This window comes from Podarcis melisellensis, assembly GCF_964234715.1.
Source record: "Podarcis melisellensis genome assembly, chromosome: 1".
NCBI lineage: Eukaryota > Metazoa > Chordata > Lepidosauria > Squamata > Lacertidae > Podarcis > Podarcis melisellensis.
Genome location: NC_138528.1, coordinates 56788263 through 56809175, shown reverse-complemented (window position 1 = coordinate 56809175; position 20913 = coordinate 56788263). Strand labels below are relative to the sequence as shown.

The following is a 20913-nucleotide window of genomic DNA, read 5'->3' as shown; positions in this document are numbered from 1 at the left end:
TCACCAGAAGCGACTTAATCATGCTAGCCACATGACACGGAAGCTGTACGCCGGCTCCCTTGGCCAATAAAGCAAGATGAGCGCTGCAGTCCCAGAGTCAGCCACGACTGGACCTAATGGTCAGGGGTCCCTTTACCCTTTACCTAGGCTAAACGCTGCCTCCACACTGAGAACAAACTGGTTCTGAATACTGTATGTATTTGAAAGCAATACAACACCTACATCAGAGACCTTTTTATCCAGATTGGAAAGCTTGTTTTTAACATATATCCTCACTTCCAGAAAGGATAGAGAGTAAGGCACATGGTATACAGTAGTACCTCGGGTTACATATGCTTCAGGTTACAGACTCCACTAACCCAGAAATATTACCTCGGGTTGAGAACTTTGCTTCAGGATGAGAACAGAAATAGTGCAGCGGCAGCAGGAGGCCCCCATTAGCTAAAGTGGTGCTTCTGGTTAAGAACAGATTCAGGTTAAGAACAGACCTCCAGAACGAATTAAGTTCTTAACCCGAGGTACCACTGTATATCAAATGAGATGCTAGCGTCTGATATTCAAAGAACTTCAAGAACAGTTACCTACTGGGATAAGGAAGATAAGGATGACATGAGGTAGCCTAAAGCACATAAAAAGGTGCCTGGGCATATAAACTTCAAACCCTTCTCAAGGTGGCTGTATGCAGTTATGGGAACTGGGAATAGTATGGACTTCAGCATTGTCAGGTTTACTACATACAGTGAAAGTTTCTGTAGAGCTTACTTCTTCCTCAAGTTTAACACTCAACTGACATATAAACAAACATATATAGGACCTCCTGGAATGAATTTTTTTTTTTTTTACTGAGGTTATCTAGCCTGAGAAAAAGTATCATCTCATAGGATAAAGGGGTCTGATAGGCCTTGGTAGCATGTCATGGTAAACGTCATCATAAACTGATTACTGTTGTTTTGCTCCTTCCTATAATCACAAGGGGGGAAACAAATCAGAGATGCTGGTTTATTTCAACCCCCTTTCCCAAGTACTGTTTTTGTTCTAGCCAAAAGAAAAAAAAAAGTTTAGAAGCCAATTAAAATATTTTCAGAATCATAAGTGAATACTTTAACAAACTGTTTGCATCCTGACTTTACATGGATTCCCTTTGCTGTAGATTATGCTGTAAATGTATAATACAAACAGTGAAGGGCTACAGCTTATTTGTATATTGTCTGCACTGTGGGAAGGAGGCCCAAGGTTCAATCCGCAGCATTTCCAGGGATGATGGGAGTTGTAGTCCCAACAACATCTGGAGGTCCCCGCAGGTCCCTATCCTGGCATAGAAGTCTATGACAGATTTTCCAGTTTTATTACAGGTGAATCCTTTCTACCACTGCTGCTTAACAGTACAGTCCTAGACATGTCTACTTGGGAGTAGAATAGGATTTACTCCCAGGTATGTGTGTATGTGAAGGGACGTGAGTGGCACTGTGGGTTAAACCACAGAGCCTAGAACTTGCCGATCAGAAGGTCGGTGGTTTGAATCCCCATGACGGGGTGAGCTCCCGTTGCTCAGTCCCTGCTCCTGCTAACCTAGCAGTTCGAAAGCACGTCAAAGTGCAAGTAGATAAATAGGTACCGCTCTGGCGGGAAGGTAAACGGCATTTCCGTGCACTGCTCTGGTTCGCCAGAAGCAGCTTAGCCATGCTGGCCACATGACCCGGAAGCTGTACGCTGGCTCCCTCGGCCAGTAAAGCGAGATGAGCGCCACAACCCCAGAGTCAGTCACGACTGGACCTAATGATCAGGGGTCCCTTTACCTTTACCTATGTGTGTATGTGATTGCAGCCTAAAGCCCCCACTACTTTATAGAATGGTGCAACTGCTGTACAAAACTACATCTCACCTGTCCTTTGCGCTCTCTCTCTCTCTCTATATATATATAAATAAAAATACCCATCAATGTAAATATTCCAGTTAAGACTTATTTCTAAGTTTTAGCGAGACAGTTTTTAGCGAGACAGTTATAAAGAAAACCATTTAGTGTTCAAGAAAACATGTTTATACTTAAAATTCTAAACACGTATCACAATAGTTAAATGGCAGTTGAAGAGGAGAATCAAGCTATTTACATATTTATATTATATAATAAATGAAGAAATGCAGTAGGCAATATGCATATTCCATGTTCAAAAAGGCGCATGATGCAGGATTTAAAACATTAGACCAGCTCCCTTTCAAACATTTCAGAGTGTCCCATTAAAAACATACATATTTGTCCCAATGGCTATACAGATTTAACTTCAGTTATTTCATTCACATATGTCAAGAGATGAAATAGTAATACAAAATCATTGTGAAAATGACATGCCTAATTTTCCATTTTGTTTGCTGCTTTAATTAAAAAAAGGAACGGAAAGAAAAATGGGCAGCACCATTCTGGTTTTAAGGAAGTTTAAATGTACAATGATTACCTTCAACTGCAAAGCTGTTTGGAAGAATAAAGCTCACCACACTACTGTATTCCCACCTCTACCCAACATATTCTCTCTCGAGAAGCAAACACATGACAAAAGAGAACCCTGTTTGTATAATCTGCTCAGATGCAAGCCAGAACCAGCACTCATGCTAGTTGCTCCTCTGCCAAATAATGCCTTAATATTCAGAAATATTTTTACATGGTATCTTCCACAGAAATATTTTCTGCAGAATCAATAGGTCTTTGTTTTGTTTTTCTGGAAGTTTGCTCAGGTTTGACGCGGGCAACGTCCACGTCCAGAAGGAACAGGGATGTCCAGAATTCTGCGTCTGTCTTCATATTCATCAGTATCTGTTGAGTCTTCGTCTTCATCCATCGCGCATTCGTTATGATTGGTTTCCTAAATGCAGGAACAGAAGCGATATAGGTAAGCCCTTTGACAAAGTTTCCTTGCAAAACTACCCCAACTAAATGTGATCATGTTTATCAAGCTGCATTAAACAAACAAAAGGATCAATGAGTACCACAGAAAAAGTAAAATACTTTAACATCTCTTGTAATTGTTGTGGCATTTATACAACTACGTCTGGTTTCCAACAGCTTGCCAAAGTGTTACCCAACAGAGAGCCTGGGACTGGGCTGAAATTCCTGTCACAGCCATTCAAGATAGCATTATGCTATATATTAGACACTAGACAGTAGGACACGTCTTTGGTTCTTTAGTAGGCATTGGGCAAGATCCAAAACAATGCCAGTGGACACAACAGATTCTGGGGGCACGCAGGGAGCAGCAGCAGGAAAGAAAAGGAAGGGGAGTTTGTGCAAGTGTGCGGACACTGTTGGATTTCACCCATTCTTAGCTAATTGTAGCACACACAACACTGGGGAGAATGTACTAAATGTGCCTATTCCAATTGTGTAAAGTGCTTAACAGCCTTATATCCGTGGAGTTCATAACACTCTATAGGAAGGCCATTTTACAGAAAAAGAGCCAAGGTATAACATGATTTGTCTGCTAAGTATATTTTGGACAAACTGAATATGAATCCAGTACAAATGGTATTTTATCATATTACCACTGAAAACTTTTTACTTTTGTGTAAGCCAAAAAGTTCTACTCATAAAGGCAGTCTATAAATATTTCTAATTAAAAGTAAGTCCCGTATTCCATCTACAGTTTTTTTCAGTAAGAGCAGTCAAAGGCTCAGTTTTAAAATAAGATATCCAAGTAGACAGTGCGTTTTAAAAAGTGGAATGCCCATCCAAACACTCTTCTATAAAAACATGTATTCTGACAGTAGCTTTCCTGGAATGCTTAAAAATGTCCTATCCCCTGTCATTTGTGGAAAACAATGTTAAAACTATTTTCAAGACCATGCACATAATGTGTCTGTTGACAACATGGACAAAGGTTGAACAAGCAAAGCAGAACAAATGATCTGCTGTAACTAAATATAAGACAAAATAATGTTTCTATCCAACAATAAGTTCCCACTTATTTTATGTTATTCATTTAGCACATAAACAGCAGTGCAGTTATATAATATGTAGGCAATATCAAATTGTTAATATATCTTATTTGTTCTTCCCCAAACTGAGCATTACTCAAAAAACAAAGCAAAGCAAAAAACAATGAAACAAGCAGTCAGAAAAGACATTTTACTACTTGGGCTTTTCCCAAATGTTCCAGGACCTTTGTACACATTTCATAATCCCATAAATGAGAAAGTTGTTATCGATCCCTTCACTGCATTTTCGCTCATAATTGATAAAGAAGCAAGTATGATACTTGAGTACCCACATTTTTAAACTAGGTAAAGTTTTTTTTTACTTTACTCACTTTATGGCTTCTAAAAACTATTAACCTAGTTTTATGCAAAAAGGAGATCACTATTTACATTTAAACACAAAATCCAATTGTTTTTTGGAAACCAAAGAGAAGAGTTAAGGCCTAAAAACATCAATTTTAACTTACCATGCGTGCTGTAGATACTTTGAACGTTGGGCAAACCATATGAAATCTAGGAATGGTAACATTAAAAAATCTGTCTTTATAGTAGAGACAATGGAATGTATAGTATCCTTCCATGTACCCTGAAGTAGTGGCAAATGTCGTACAGCTGGTATATTCATAAACCCGACCAGGGCTGATTATGGGGAATTCTCCTGTAGAAACAAAATTAACAGAGGACTTCAACCTCTGGAACCAAAAATACTTCCATTAGGATCAAACTTAACATTGCAATGAACTTTTTTAAAAAGTGTGCTTACAACTAGTCACTTTTATTTCTAAAAGAAATACAGCCACAAGACTGGTTCCAATACAGGCCCCATACCAGTTTCTTGACAAAAACAAAAACAAACACACGCTCTTGACTGCTATTTGCCCTCAAATGTGATATTTATACAGCAAACAGCATATATGGGGGGCAGTTAATCAGCCATGGTCATGGGGGAGTGTTTTTTACCAAAATCTGGGCTCCAATTTAGACTGAGAACAAGTTTCAGTGCATGGCCTCAAAACTACTCCCCTTCACCCCAATAAAATTGGCCAGTTTAAGCACGCTTTTTAAAACAGCATGTTTATTGTAATGTGTAGTTTGGCCCTTAGAACTGTGTTACAGACTTTGAAGAAACAAAGAACGAGCAATCTATACTATTATAGATTTTAATATTAGTATAAAATTGTAATGGTGCTGCCATGCTGCAGTTTGCATGGCTTGTTGATAGGCAGCCGGTGTGTGGCCCAGGGAGGAAGACAGAGCGAGTGAGCAGGCAGCCTAAGCAAGAAGGTGAGTAAGTGTGGCAGCCACCTCAGATAGGCCACAGAGCAACAGGCAGGACAGGTTGGGGCAGCTCCCAAGAAATCATCCTGCTCTGATGCAACTGCCCACCTCACGTTTCTCCCTTTCCTTCTCCCCGCTCCTTGCTGAAGGAAGCAGAAGCAGCAGCAGCAGCAAAAAGGGTAGAAAGCCTTCCCCTCCTTCATTCCCTCTCCCTGTGCTGTTGCAGGGAAGCAAAGGAGAGAATGTCTCTTTCGTCTTCATCCCACTGTTGCAGGCATCTTTCTCAGTTCTTCCTCAGTGATGGTGCACTTGCAACAAAGAAACATTTTTTAAAACTGTAATTGCCACACAGCAGGGGCAGCAATGGTTGCTTAGATTGCGATCAAGGTTCCTCTAATTGCACCCTGCATTTGTTGTTGCTGTTTTAAAAACAGTTACATTCTTTAACTATTCCTTACCTACTACTCCAGGACCTTGCACCTCCTCCACATCACCTTTGGCATTGGTTATTCTCCAGTACCGACTGTCTAGCTGACAAGCCTTCTCTGGAAGAGCATCTTTGGACATCTCAATTCTGAAAAATTATGCAAGATACTCATTTTAGGAAGAGAGCAAAAGCACTAGCCAAAAACTCCTACCTTCCTTAAAATACTATCCAGAATATTTTAACTGTTTTAGGGCCTTGAGAGGTGGAAGGAAATAGTTGTGACACTCGTCTGACCACATTACAAACAACACTCATTAGCAGGGGCATAGGAGTCATGTTTTTCTCTGACACAATGTAGCAATTTGACTGTCCAAGAAATACTACCCTAAGGGGGAAGATCTAGATCCTGTAATTATTACACAGGAAAAATAATAATTGAACAGATGTTAGAAGAAAGAATATGTTCTATAGAACAGTACAGAAAAGGAAGTCAAAAGCAAAGAAGTAACTTCAGTGCAGTCTTGTAAAAAGCATTCAACATTTCCCCATTCTTACTTTTTATCTCTCACTGATAAATTGTGATTTTGGAAGGACTAGTTTATATTTTAGGTCATATAGAATTTTGCCAGTGAGCAAAGAAAGCTTCAAGACGTGTCAGTAACACATTGATAAAATCAGCATTTGTTTACTGCTCCTACCTGATTCTGTAAGTAAAGAAATAGTGAGGTGGATGTACAGAACTGAGTTCAGGTAGAAAAGATGTGGAGACAGAGACAGTAATATCTCCTGTTGTTGCTACGCAACTCTTGTCATGAACGTATCTAGCAAATAAAGAAAAAGGCATTATTTTAAAGAATAAACAAATACTGAAAAATTCATTTGTATAAAACCAACTTTCACCTTACAATTTGTGCATTAAGAATCTATTTCTCTCCGTCATAAGAAAAGGCATTCTCTGCACCCGCTTAATGCCATTTAGACTATATCTGTTTCTGCAGAACATTGTGCAAATGTATTGCCAGCATTACAATGTTATTATTGTAAATAATAAGTGTGCTTTGCTTTACTACCTCATGCTCACATACATGTCTAACAAATATTATAAGATGATAATTTATTTTTGTTACAAGTTTAAGATTATTACATTTTGTCATAATAAGATACCACAGATTGTAAACCAAAGGCATAATACCTGAAAATCTGGTCTCTGATGATGGGATAGCCACCTGTTACTACATTGTTTACATAGGAGGTGAACCATTCCAAATAGGAGCTACCTAATGGCAAAGGGGGAGAAACATTTCACAAGGTCATAAAAAGGCCAGTATGCCAATTACATATGCCATGACTAAAAACAAAACAAAACAAAACAAAACAAAGAACAGTTCAGACCTCCCAGGTGGTGGTCACCTAGCTCTGACCATTAGCAGTCTCAAGTACATGGTAAGGCACTATAGCACTAGAGTGCTGAGGTTTAGGACTAGGCAAGCGGAAGCTGCTCATTCATCTAAGACCAGAACTCAGAAATCTGAATGAAACTGGGGCAGGGGAGAAAGAGAAGTTCCCACTTGTTTGTCCCCTACCCATGCTTCCTTACAGATCAGCTTGCCTCATTCCATTTTACTATGAAGCTTCATTTCACTATAGATGGCAATAAATGCATTGTTACGTTTAGCAAGCTAGTAGGAAGAATTCAGTATCTTGGTATCAGCAAACATTTCCTCTTACCAAATGGAGTGATTTCCCCCCTTCTTGTCCCACAAATTGTTCTGGGATTTTCCCCCTGACTCCCCTCCCCCAGAGTCAAGTGGGAGAGCACAGGGGAAGAAGAAAGGAGGAGCCTTGTTGTGCTAGGGGACACATCACACTGGGTCCCTATTTGGTAAAACTATGCTGGTACAACTATTTAATTGAATCTGGCTCTTGTTTTTTAAAATACAAATAAACCATCATTCCTCCCAATGCAAAGCACAAATAAAAATGTGTGTGAATTGATGGTTCCATTTGTTAAACTTCCCTTCCCAAAGCTGTTCCCATCCTTGATCCTCTGAGCATGCTATTTTTGATTTGCCATAACCTTTGAAAGGTAATTATGCCTCAATTACATATCACAGGTCTATGAAAAGAGGGTCTGATGGTGTTACTGCAGTTGCTTTCTTCAAAAACCAAACTATAAGAACTGCAGAAAATGCAAGCTTGAGAAACCCTGATTGCTACTTCTCTAAGACAAAGCAGAAAGATGGGATGAAAGGCAATTTGCATGAGCTGGCTGGTAGGGGCTGCATAATCCTCTCACCAAGTGCTTTCCCCAGCTGATGCAGCAAACATGAATCTGGGAGACCCAGGAGGAAGATGACTTAAGCACTCCTCTAACACCTACTTCTTCCTTGCACATCATCCCATCACTTTGCAGTGGAGATGTGACATCCAGCATTCCTAGACTTGCTGTTACTCTAATTCAGAGCCGCCACCACCATCACATTGAACTATAATCCCTAGCTTCCCATCTTTCATTTAAAACAATTGGAAGTAACTATATTTCCTTTCTAGAAACAATAAGCAAAAAGTACAGGCACTATGCTTCTCAATTTTTTTTGTGAGCGTGCACCCACCTTTTAATGTTTTGCTACCCCTCTAAAACTGTAAAAAAATATATATTGCGGAAGCCCAGAGTATCAGCAAAATTTAACAAGCAAAACTTCATATTGCAATGCCGAACAAATGCAACCAAGATTTGCTTTTTCCTTCTCCCTCTCGAGAGAGGGCACTCCAAGCCAAAGAATGGAAGTGAAGTGAAAGGATGTGCTCTTATCTTCTACCACCTGGCTGCTTTTAGATACAATGCTAGTGCCCAAACTTATCTTGCAAATACAGAACTTGTGGGGGTAGATTTCAAGAGATATGATTTGGGTTCTAGCACCTGACGAGTTACGCTTACTTTCATTCTCTGCTTATAAATGCACTCTCCCAACATCTTGCAATATTACACGTGATCACAGTTTAACAGATAGTTTGTCCTCTAATGTGCAAAAGATCTAGAATGAGCAAATGCTGCATGTTGAGGTAAGTGGATAAAGTTCCAGACATATTCCAATTCATATTGACTTCTCTAAATTGTTTCCCATTTAAGTTCCAAAATACTTTTACCTGTAATAAACATATCAATTGCAGATGGATTGCGGGCCATTTGATCCTTTAAAGGAAAAAGGAAAAAGTTTATTTGTGTCCTTAAAAACTGGATTTATGGCGACATTTGTACCATACAATACTGCAGGAAAATATTAGTCTGTAACCAGTAGTAAAAAAGAGAACAAAATTAAGTGTTTCATCTGTGCAAGTCACTTTATGTTCCCATCTCGTCTGTGAACATTTGGTAGAAAACTCAACTTGAAAACTTAAGATTTATTTCTTTGAAATTATAGTATCAATGAAACAGTCATTATGTTCTTTTTTATTATTAAATAGCTTTCAGAAGTTCTTCTACTTAGTTATGGCCCTTCCTGTAGCTAAAAACCAATTTGTGTTTTATGTAGCACTATAACAATAGGGTGCTTTGATCCCCCTCTCAATGCACTGTTAATCAATAACTTACTATTATTTCAAAGTGTGAAGTTTGATTTTTATGCACTAGACACATTTGTATGAAGCCCATTTTTTTGGAGGCAAACTTCTAATCAACTTGCAAGATCCTCCTTCCCCATCATCACATCCCCAGCTTCTTCACTAGTAGCCCTGCTTTGCCTGTCTCTCAGCTCCAGGTCCTAATGATCAGCCTTCACTTCTCTCATGGCAATTATAGCAATTGCTGCCATTTAAAAGCCCCTCTCCTTCACAAGTTAGAGCGTTTGAACATTTATGTGGCCTTTTGTGGATGGTGGGAAGTAGCTCAGAGATGAAAGACAGATGATTTTAGATTTTTTAAAACATTCTACACACATATACTGCATCAGTTTCATCTACTGAAAATAATGAGTAGCATTAGTGTTGTCTAAAGTGTCTATTTACAAGTCTTTCTTACTGGGCATTGGTAGAAGATCTCGTAACTATTGCGGCCCTCCACGCTTTCCAGAGCCATGTACTGACTCAATCCAGTGTGGATGCAAAAGGTTAAGGGGAGGCACTGTTTCAGTCCTAGCCGCTGCTGAAAGCCACCGGCTGCTGTGTCGATGTCCAGCAAATCTTCAGAGCGATAGTGGTTGGAAAGGGCCATGCTTCCCATCAACCTTTGGAAAGACAGAAAGAAAAGGGGGGGAGACATTATTAACCATTGGAAGAAACAAATTTCAAGTATGTGCAAGCTTACGTAGCGGCCGACTGCCAATTAGCAATGACAGTTAACGTTAGCTTCTCACCCTGGAACGACTAGCTTCTGTCCATTATGGATCCGAAATGAACATCGATAGTCATCGGGGAGTTTGCAACCAATTTGTGCTTCCACAGCATCCAGATCTTCCTCCCGAACACTCTCTGTGAGCATTCAAAAACTGTACCATTTAGCAGATTATCTTCAGACAATATAAACAATGCATTTTGCAGTAAGTTATTTAAGACGTGATGTTAAAACCTCTTTAGCAAGCCCCATTCAAGTCAGCAGATGTGACAACTGTGTTTAGAATCGTATATTTCCTAGGGATTCTTCAGTTTACTTTTTCTGAAACAGACATCAATACTTATGTCAGAAACACTACACGAAAAGCATAATGTCTTTTGCTTTTGGAAACACCTATGTACTCCAAAGTGGTGGGCTTCTTTTTAAGACAAACCAGAGATAGAAGTCTGTCTTAATTCAAGCCACAGCATATAATCTGAATAGGGACACACTGCTGTAAAACAAGGAAGGCCAACTAGTAGTCTGTAGTTCAGACTCAGAAGCAGTTTTTGTCTGATTCTCCTGCCCTATGCAATTTGTGGCTAAAATATTTGCCAACTATTACACAGGAGGAGAATAAATAATTTCAAGGGCCATATAAGAGAGAAAATGGCATGTGTTAATGTTTGTTTAGTCATTTAGTTGTGTCACTCTTCGTAACCCCAAAAGAGATTCATGTATTCCAAAGCCTACAGTAAAAATCATTCTCACTTAGTATGGCTGCTTCCATTCTAGGGTTTTTAGTAATGCTGAGACACTATCAGCTGCAAGTGAAGTTAAAATGGCACTAGAGAGTTACATTCCCCTTGCATGTCTCTATAAGTGAAGGAAAGATGAACAACAAAACGGCTGCTCCAAAACTGGCTGCTAAAGAAAAATTAATAGAGGAGACCACCTGCAATATATGGTTGGTTTTGTTTGATATGAATGCACATCTGCTCTAGCACACTGATTAGACTTTTAAAAGCATGTATTATTGTTTTTTCCCACAAGAAAGGCAGGAAGAGAGCAGGGCATGTTCCAGACCCGGGGGGTGGGTGTCATTTGAAGATGCTCCTCTGAGAAGTGGGGGAGGAAGAGCTGATCCTGAGGGCTTTGAAAAACATTTCCGCACTTCATTAGTATGCAAAAGTACAATGAAATGCTTTAAAAAATTTTTTAAATTTGTTGAGCTTTTCAAAAACTCTGAATTTAGGGTTAAGGCTTCCTGTTGCCCCCCCATTGTATAGAAGCCTATAAGATGGAGACATATAGCTGCTTTGCAAACCTCTTTGAAATTCAGCCCAGCTGAAAGGGATTCTCCTTTCCCCCCATAATCTTCTCAGATTTCCAGAAAAGCAGTGAGACCTCTGGGAAAAGATCCACACACATGGACCCTATTTTGGTGTTTTAAGGAGCATCTCTACCCCCACCCTCAACAAACCAGTTGCTGAATGATTAAGGGAAAGATGCGGCATTCAGGGGTAAGAACACCTTGTTCAAACCATTCCTCAAATCTCACAGTGTGTACTTTTCATATCTACTTCTTCAAAATTAACTCTATTGTTGCTGCACTTTTGCCTTTGTACAAAACTGGGAATTAGAATTAACAAAAATAAAATGCAAAATTCAATAGTGTTTTGCCTGTCCACACTGGACAGACTAGCACCGATTCAAATCAAAGTCAGAAAACCCACTACAAATCAGGTCCTTAAGCTTTCCTTAAATAATGTACAGTATCTGTAAACATGATGAAATTAACAGTTTGTGAAAAGTACCACACTCATTATGCTATCAAAGTCCATTTGTTCCAGTTACACCTTTTCACCTTCTCATCCCTTGCTTTTTCCTGTAACACCTATTGCAGTCGTTAAGAGTCGTCAACAGGCTCATCACAGCTACCTGCCCATCACCCATTCCCACCACCCTTCTGAGTAATACCCCTCCCCACCTTCTCACTATAGAGAAGGGTCTGGAAACTTCTGTTTCAGTGTATCTGAAGAAGTGTGCATGCACACGAAAGCTCATACCAAGAACTAACTTAGTTGGTCTTTAAGGTGCTACTGGAAGGAATTTTTTTTGTTTTAAAGTCCATTTGGTTTTCCTTTTCCTGTTCTAGATCACTATGCCAGATTGACAGCTAAGCACAATTTATTGTGTTTCACACACACAAAGAAGGCTAAAATAAAAAAGGAGGAGGACAGAACTGTTCTCAGCTTAACAAGCATGTTGGCAATAGTTAAATAATCTAGGGTGTTCATTTAGTGGCACTTAACACTGATCTAAAACGGTAACTTTAGAGAGAGAAAATGCAAGTACAACTGAAGTTGTATAAAACAGCAAACTTATAAACAATACCTTTCAAAGAGGTAATCATCCGAGGACAACGCTGAAACAGATATTTTTCTAAATCATCCCAGGCCTTTTTAAGTGTAGCATAAATTTGAATATACCTTCCGAGATCAGCATACGTATCTATAAAGATTGCTTTCCAGCTCCGAGATTTCTCAGCTCTAAAAAGATAAAAAACATTATCTAAACAGCAATAAGTAGTAAGAATATTGCATATATGCATTTTTTAAAAAATTCTTAGTACCCTCCCATTGCTAATTTTAATTTTTTTAAGGTAAATTCCAGTTCAGAAGATTGGATTACAGTTCAATGGGTAGGATTTACATAAGTGTTTAACTATCCCATTAAAAAAATTCAACTGGACTTGTAGTTAATTTTGAATAATCTGCACACAAAAAGCAGGAAGGAAGAATAAGCCCCATAATTGTGTAATATTGTACAGAAACAACAGAAATAAGATTGTACAAAAGGGAAAGCAAAATACCATTCTGATAATTGGCTAATGATTTATGAATTCATTCTAGAGGATGTCACAAAAACAGTCAAGGCTTTGCCACAGGTGTGAATAAAGATATCTTATAGGGCTGGCCAGCAAAATGGGGGCGGGGGAGTGGTAGTGCCATGTGAATTTTCATGCATGCTTTAATAAGGAAACCTGTAAAAGTGACTGTGTGTCAAAATGAGCAGCAATTAATCCAAGTTTCAAACTCAAACACCAACATCCCATTTTCTGCTATCCAAATAGGTTCCAATTAAAACCTATTGGATAGGAATATTGCATCATTTGTCATAGAAATATCCTACGACTTAGACAAGCTAAGCTGTTCTAGTTAGTATATCTACAGTGGTACCTCCGGTTAAAAACTTAATTTGTTCCGGAGATCCGTTTGTAACCCGAAAGCATTCTAAACATGAGGCACGCTTTCGCTAATGGCACCTTCTGCTGCTGCTGCGCCACCAGCGAGTGACTTCCACTCACACCCCAGGGCAAAGTTTGCAACCGGGAGCATCTACTTCCGGGTTAGCGAAGCTCTTAACCCAAAGCATTCGTAAGGAGGGCGGTACGTAACACGAGGTTCCTCTGTACTGGAGAATCAGCACCACCTAGCATCTTTGCAGGAGGACGCTATTATTTACTAACAGATTATTTCATATTGAGCTGATGCTTGCATACTTTTTCAGCTGTTTCAAAATTTATGTTTTAAGGCACACAACTTTTAATCCAAGAAGTAGTCTACAAAAAATTGTAAATTTACCAGCCAGAAAACTGGTAACACAACTGAATAATTTCTCATGTTATGTAAATTAAACATTAGAAATACTTACTCTGACAAAAGCCAATATTTCTTACAGTGCCTCCTCCACAGTGGATCATGACTTGAAAACTGATTTAATCTACGGCTTACGCAACAGCAGCTGCAAATACAAAGTCAGTTTAAATTTGTCTACAAGTCAGACTAAAAGCAGGTTAAGTAATGATTGCACTTGTACTTTGTACAGAAATGCTGGAGAATTTCCTGTTTTTAAAGTTAAATTTGACACATGATTTCACACTTATCTTTAAGACTCAATTCTCTAAATTAACCCACACTTTTGTACATTTTCTCCGTGGCAGCTGTGTTGTGGAATTATGGACACTTTCATTTTCTGCCCCACCCCATGCTCTTTAACATCTGTATGAAGCTGCTGGGTGAGATCAGAAGACGATTTAGAGTGAGGAGTCATCAGTATGTTGATGACATCCAGCTTTGTTTATTTCATCAGAATGAAGTGAGACTGTTCAGGAACTGGACTGGTGCTTGGATTTGGTAATGGGCTGGATAATGACCAAATTTTCAAATAACCAGAGTTCTCCAAGTTAGGGCATTAGCTTCCATTCCAACTTGTTATGATGAATATGAGAAAAGTAGAGAGCAAGAGCTAAAATAAAAATAAAAATACTCTAGCCCCTCTGTAGAGGGCCAGAGAGAAAATTAATCTTAAAAGCTAAAATAAATTAGCTTTGGTTTTTCATCTATTCTCATCAGAGATACCTCTCTAGGCAGGAGATTCTATTCATGTCATAATCACTACTTCAGAAAGAGCAAGTTAAATTAGAGTTTGTTCAACTCTATGTTCAGAAACCTATTTGGTATAAATTATTTGAATTGTACTGCTTGTGACATATATGGGAGGCAACATCATGGTAACATAAACCCAGTAGTGTTGCACATTTGTATGTATTTGCTATTTTGCCAAGTGTTTAAGCTTCTCAGTTTTGGTTGTTGTATTAACTTGCACCTTTTGGAAAGGACTAAATGGTATTAAGGTGGGCTCAGCATATAGATTTTGGACAGATGAAATAAATGTCAGGGAATGTGGAATCATTGCCATAGGAAAGGAAAGGGGATACTTAAGTCCCATCTTCCAACCGTTGGGAATTCTGCCAAGCCTTTGTTGGGCTGCTTATAAAGCACACCAATTATCTGTGCTTAACTTTGGCTTTAACAGATGTCAAACTCAGCACATTAAACAAGGTATCGTAATAGAATGGAGTACACACCTCCCTACAGGTTCTACAGAATTTCCATCAACACTGAAAAACTATGAATTGTCATTTGGGTGCACAGTACATACAGCAGAATATATTTACCACCACCATCAAATTAGATCATAGTGTATAGAGACAAACTAAGGCAGACACTATAATATCTATAACATTAAACACAAAAAAATACAAATAATTGGAAATTTAGGGACACTCCACAAGCCATTGGTTACACTCACATATCACCTAGTTGGCCCTAAACTTGTGGCGCTCAATCAAGTCCAGCCCCCTGCCACCTTGCACAAAGGAAGACACACACCCCATATCATAAACCTTATCAATCTATTTCTTTGCCACCGAGAGGCATCCACCATGTGGTGTCACTAGGGCAGGGCTCGCTTCGAGCACGTTGCCCAGAGCAAGCACCTGTTGACACAGCCGCGCTGTGGTGAAAGAAAACCTGTCTATCAGCGCAGGGCCAGCTTGGAAGCCGCTTGGGACCCACGGCAGGAACCTCTCCAGAAATGTGCAATGCAGAGCAGCCCAGAGCACCAGGAGCTCTTGCAGGGGGGTGGGGGGGGGAGAGATGGATTGGGAGCTGCTTCCCCACAGACAGGGCATCGACCCAGCTCCCATATAGCTATGGGCTATCCCTCGCCCCATTTCCCCACTCGGCTCAACCCAAGCCTCGCATCCCCTACTCTTCCTTCCCATTCGGGAGCTTCTCCATGGAGATATATCCTGCACGCGCAACCCCGCCATTGATGGGCTTTTTGGGTGGTGGTGGAAGGAGACGGATCACCATGGCCCTCTCTTCCCCCGAGAAGGCGGCAGCAGCAGCAGCCGCCACCCTTGTCCTCTTCCTCCCCATTTCCCCATGGTTGGCGCCGCCAAGGGAACCCAAAGGCAGCCCCGAGAGCGCCGCCCTGTCCCGCCAGCTCCCCGCATTCAGCCCCGCCGGGCGCCGGGCTCCCCGCACCTCATGAGGTCCCTGTAATCCAGGAAGCTGAGGACGAGCAGCAGCGGGTCCGTGGGCAGCGACTCCAGGCTCAGGGGCTGCAAGTCCAGCTCAACGGACGCCGCCATCTTGACGCCTCTCTGGTCGGGCCTCGGCTCCGGAGTGGGAGGCTCCTCCTCCTCCTCCTCCCCGCTCAGCTGAGGCCGGGCTGGGCTGGGCGAGGGCGAAGCGCGGCCTACGGCTTGTTCCTGCCCGCCTGGCAGGCATCTCCCGCCCCTCACGCTGGTTTGTTATCAAACACACACAGGGCTGGGCTGGGCTCAAGGGACGCGCTGCTGCATTCAAAGCCTCGATCTCACAAAACGCTTCTCGCCTGGAGGGTTGTGGGCGCGAGGGCTCCTTTGAACAGCTGCACTGCAGCAGGCAGAAATACAACAGGTGTAGCTTTCCCGTTTCCCAATTTTGGGTCTGAAGATGTGACTTTCGAGCACGCGCAGTAGGCAAGGCGACGCACGTGCTTAGTTAGGGTGCCAGCGAAGCAGGTAGAATTTGAGGTTTATTTATTTATTTATTTAAAAACTTATTTTTAATTATTTAATTAAATTAATTTTAAAAATTATTTTAAAAAGAACTATCAAATCACTGGCATCACTGGGGGCAGGGCTTCCTCGTACCCTACTCCGGTAACTCCACTCGCTTGAGCTTCAAGCGACAACATAGGATGCAGAAGTACCGCCAGGCTGTGTACAAGTAGGACCAATCCAAGTTGGACCTGAACTACCACAAAGTGGTGCCACCCACCACTGGCAGAGGAAGAGGAGTGCGGGGGGACGGGACGACGCACCGCCCCTGGCAGTGCGATCCCAGTAGGGTGCCACTGCATAGCTGTCAACCTTCCCTTTTATTGCGGGAAATTCCCTTATTCCAGCGCCGTTTCCCGCTGCTATCCCGGATTGTTAGATATCCTGTAGACTGTCTCAGGGACAGGTGAGGCTACTGATCCCTTATTTTCAAATCCGAAAGTTGGCAGCTTTGCTGCTGATCCCTTATTTTTGAGGCTGCTGATCCCCTATTTTCAAATCTGAAAGTTGACAGCTATGTGCCATCGTGGCTGTCCCCGCCCCTGCGCTGGGCACCAGACCCATGCCGATAGCATGTCCCACCCCCAGGATGCACGCCACGCCCCTGCGGGCGGTGCACCATGCCCCCAGGATGCGCACTAGCCCCCCCACCTGCTATCCGCCCCCCCGCCAGAGCATGAAGCTCCCCCACCCCTAACTCAGACAGCTGCTCTAGAAGGAAACCATGGTCAGTACAGTAATATCAAAAACTCCTGAGAGTTTGATGAGAATTAACAGGGACATATTCCCCCTGTCTCTCTCCCAACAGAGGTCATCATACAGGACAACCAAAGCAGTTTCTGTGCCAAAACTGGGCCTAAACCCAGATTGAGATGGGTCTAGAAAATGGGTTTCCTCCTAAAGCTCTTGGATTTTATTTTGAATTACTGATCTGGATTTTATTTTGAATTATTGGGGAGGGGGGCACCATAATCTTTTCAGTGCTTAGGACCTCTAAATATCTTAACCCAGCCCTGAGTTTGTGTTAGATTTGCCCAAGACCAATTCAATTCCTTCAAGAAAAACTCAGCTGTTTTAGGAGGGAGCCTGTAACTGTGTAAGGAAGTAGCTGATAACCCCAATCTATGAAATGCACATTCAGTGTGCTGCATTTCCCAGAAACTTGGGTAACAACTTGGATTATGTAAAAAGAAGATGTTTTACAGCTCAGCTGAAAAGCTTTGATGTAAGGGTTAAATAAAATGGTAATCCCAAAATTTGTTGCCTTCCATAGAACACATGCCACTTAATCTAATTTGGGTGGAATTAATAAAAAAGCTGTTATCGAATGGTTATGATAACTTTTGTTTATGCTATTTTTTAAAGTGGTCTTGCAATCAGGACTGACTGCCAGAATATGTTTTTCATAATGTTGGTTCAGCCATGGAATACCGGTACATGAAATAATAATGGGCAGATTGCCCTTACATATGTTTTCATAAATAATCTTTCTCACTACTGAGTCCCAGATGCGTCTGGATTTGGAGCAGGATTTCCAGGAATGTAGGATGAGATATCTAGACATATTTTAGCCCTAGTATCTTTTATTATGGAAAGTAATTACTGTGTACATCTTATTAACAAACCACAATTCCATCCATTTCTATTCTAAAAGCATGTTAACTCAAAAGTCAGTCCCACGGAGTTCAGTGTAACTACTGTAACTCCCAAGTGAGTGAGCTAGAAATTCTCCTTTGAAGTTCACTGATGCCGTGTCTGTTTTCTGTGAGCTCGTATCTATGTAACACATGTTGCCTTTTTTCTTTTAGAGATAGTCAAGTCAAGACTAAGGTGTAAACAAACTGCATGTTGATCGTTTGGCTTTCTAAATCAACAGTATGTGCCTGGCAGAGGTCATATTTACATCCCCAAATCTTTTGCTTTAGTTGCAATCCTAAACATAGGCTGGTCCTGTGGTTCAGCTATGCTGGACTGTTTGTTGTGCCAAGGTTAACACGAGTGTATGAATTTATATACAGTGGTACCTCTGGATGCAAATGGGATCTGTTCTGGAGCCCCGATCGCATCCTGAAGCAAACACAACCCACATCTGTGCATGCGCGGGTAGTGAGTCGCCGCATCTACGCATGCGCGAGTAACGCATTCCATTACTTCCGGGTTGCCGCAGAGCGTAACCTGAAAATGCTCAACCTGAAGCATATTGAACCCGAGGTATGACTGTACCCCCAACAGCAAAGGAGATAGCATTTGTTTCTACTTTTTAATTTTACTTATTTTACTTATAATTTACTTTTTTATTTTACTAACATAGCAACATTGGCAGCAGCCCCCACAGCATCCCTAGCAACTCCCCTGTCATTGATCAGAGACAATGTCACATTTCCCATGTGTGCTAAACACCAATAAATGTTCAGTGTCAATCTAGTCTGTATCCCTGCAAAGGCAATTCTTCAGCATACTTACCCCTGTAGCTGCAAGTGTCCAAACTTCCCATGTACATGTACCTCATGGTAAGCCAAATGCATCCGCCATCCCAATAAGGAAAGAGATGGCTAGTTTGCATTGTTGCTGGCGACTGTCCTTAACCTGCTCTTATTTTTATTTACTGTGGTTTGTTGCATTACATTGACTTTTATATTGTATTTGTATATTACTTTTGTTTTAACTGCCTTGGTGACTAGTTTGAGAAAGACACAATATAAATTTAAACCATAATAAATTCCAGTCGCAATGTGTCACCACTTCCATTGCACAGAGCTTACTGGACCATTGTCTCCACACACACACACACATTTATCATGTTGAGAACACCAAACACAACTCACTGATGTGAAAGCCGGCTCACAACGTACTGCACACATATGATCTTGCTGATAGTTTACTGAGAAAATTCAGAACTATTCCAAAAATTTTGCTGCCAGAGTCAAAGGGCAAGATGGTGCTTCTACAATTTTCATGTGCAGAAGCTAACTGGAAAGCTAATTAATAAGTACTTCCAACACTGATGGTGGAACATTGTTTTCTATCACACCTGAGGACAGCAGGCTAGTGTAGGGTACCCTCAACCCCCCAGCACCCACCGCTAAAACAGATTACTCTTTTATTTAGCTGTGAGTCGTGCATTGCAGGAGGTTGGACTAAATGACCCCTGTTATATCTTCCAACTATTCTATTCTATTCTATTCTTATTAAGTAACTTGATTATTTGCTTAGATATTTATTAGATAGATTCCTTTTTCCCGTGTCACAAACATTGATACACGTTGTTTATGTGAAAGCTTAATCTTATGTGAGCCTCACCTTAATCTAGGTGGTTACTGAATATGAATGTTAAACAATCTGTGTCTTGAATTTTTGTTAAGTATTGCACTGTATTTTCTTTTTGGCAAAGAGCAGAAGAGAAAATGAGTTGTCCTATTGCATTTTCTGTGCCTACAAATGAACCATCTAATAAAAGAGGAGCAGGGGGTAAACCTGCCATAGATGTAGTCAGTAGGTGCCAACTATATTCTAGTTTAGATCTACCAGACTTTTTGCAGATTCTTCTCCAAAGGCATATCTCAGAACCGGCATGAATCTTTCTGGATGACTGTAATCAACTAGTCACCTTAATGCATAGTTTTCCATTCAAATTTATAGCAAGGACAACTTCTGAGTATCCTGGCAGATATTTGAAAGCTACATGGCTCAGAGATGAAATGTTAGCTTACATAGGGTAGAGATATTGAAGGAAGGTGATTGAGGAGCAGAAAGACAAAAAGTGTGGCACCCGAGGCCTCCATATCTTGTGAATTTACAGCACCAGACTGACAGTCGTATAAATGAGTGATGCTGTACGATGTTCTTTTCCAAGCATACTATGGATCTGGCAGAGTGTCTTCAGTTTTGTGCTGATGTGTCCAGAATTCAAATAATTTGATTCCTGGGTATGACAGGATTGGGAGCATAGTATTACCTTGAGAGAAGAGGCAGGAGAGACAGCTGTACCCAGCTTTCAATAAAGATACTGCATTAACAGCAGCTTCCTGTTTTACTCATGTCACCAAAAAGTCCATTAAGCTGACATGATATTACCCTTTTTTTCCAAGGGCACAGAATTAAAAAGTGATACTGCCGGTAATACTCTCATTTTCCAACCATGACATTGAATAATGGGGAAAAATATTGAATAATGATGTACTTTTAAAATAATGCTGTTGCTGAACACATCCAAAGAAATATATAATTCAGTATCAAATGTGCCAGTTTTCCAGTTTTATTTTTGTGGATCATGATGGGATGCTCTGATGATGTGACATTTTTAAAGACTTTTTAAAAAGGACTGGAAGGAAGTGACATTTTCCTCTAATTTCTTCATTGCTTTTCTGGTCTTTTTACAAAAGGAGATCTGCTATCTATTTCTCTTTTTCACGTTTCAAAACAACTTCTCCGATAATTCACACTCTGTTTTGTAATAAAAACATATGTTAAATAGTAAGG

The 20913-nt window shown here is 40.7% G+C and overlaps 1 protein-coding gene and 1 long non-coding RNA gene across 2 annotated transcripts in view; one reads left to right on the top strand and one right to left on the bottom strand.

The window, feature by feature from the left end:
* The window catches only part of LOC309359069, an 87101-nt gene that overhangs the window by 62405 nt on the left and 3783 nt on the right, over nucleotides 1-20913 (top strand). The window lies entirely within an intron of this gene.
* FBXO3 (F-box protein 3) lies at nucleotides 2016-16275 on the bottom strand. The gene is made up of 11 exons (XM_081884982.1): nucleotides 15875-16275; nucleotides 13695-13784; nucleotides 12375-12529; nucleotides 10021-10135; nucleotides 9687-9891; nucleotides 8816-8861; nucleotides 6861-6945; nucleotides 6367-6489; nucleotides 5700-5815; nucleotides 4431-4621; nucleotides 2016-2855 (listed from the first exon to the last, which is right to left on the bottom strand). The coding sequence occupies exons 1-11, from the start codon at nucleotides 15979-15981 to the stop codon at nucleotides 2724-2726; spliced, it is 1365 nt and encodes a 454-aa protein (XP_081741108.1). The 5' UTR covers nucleotides 15982-16275; the 3' UTR covers nucleotides 2016-2723.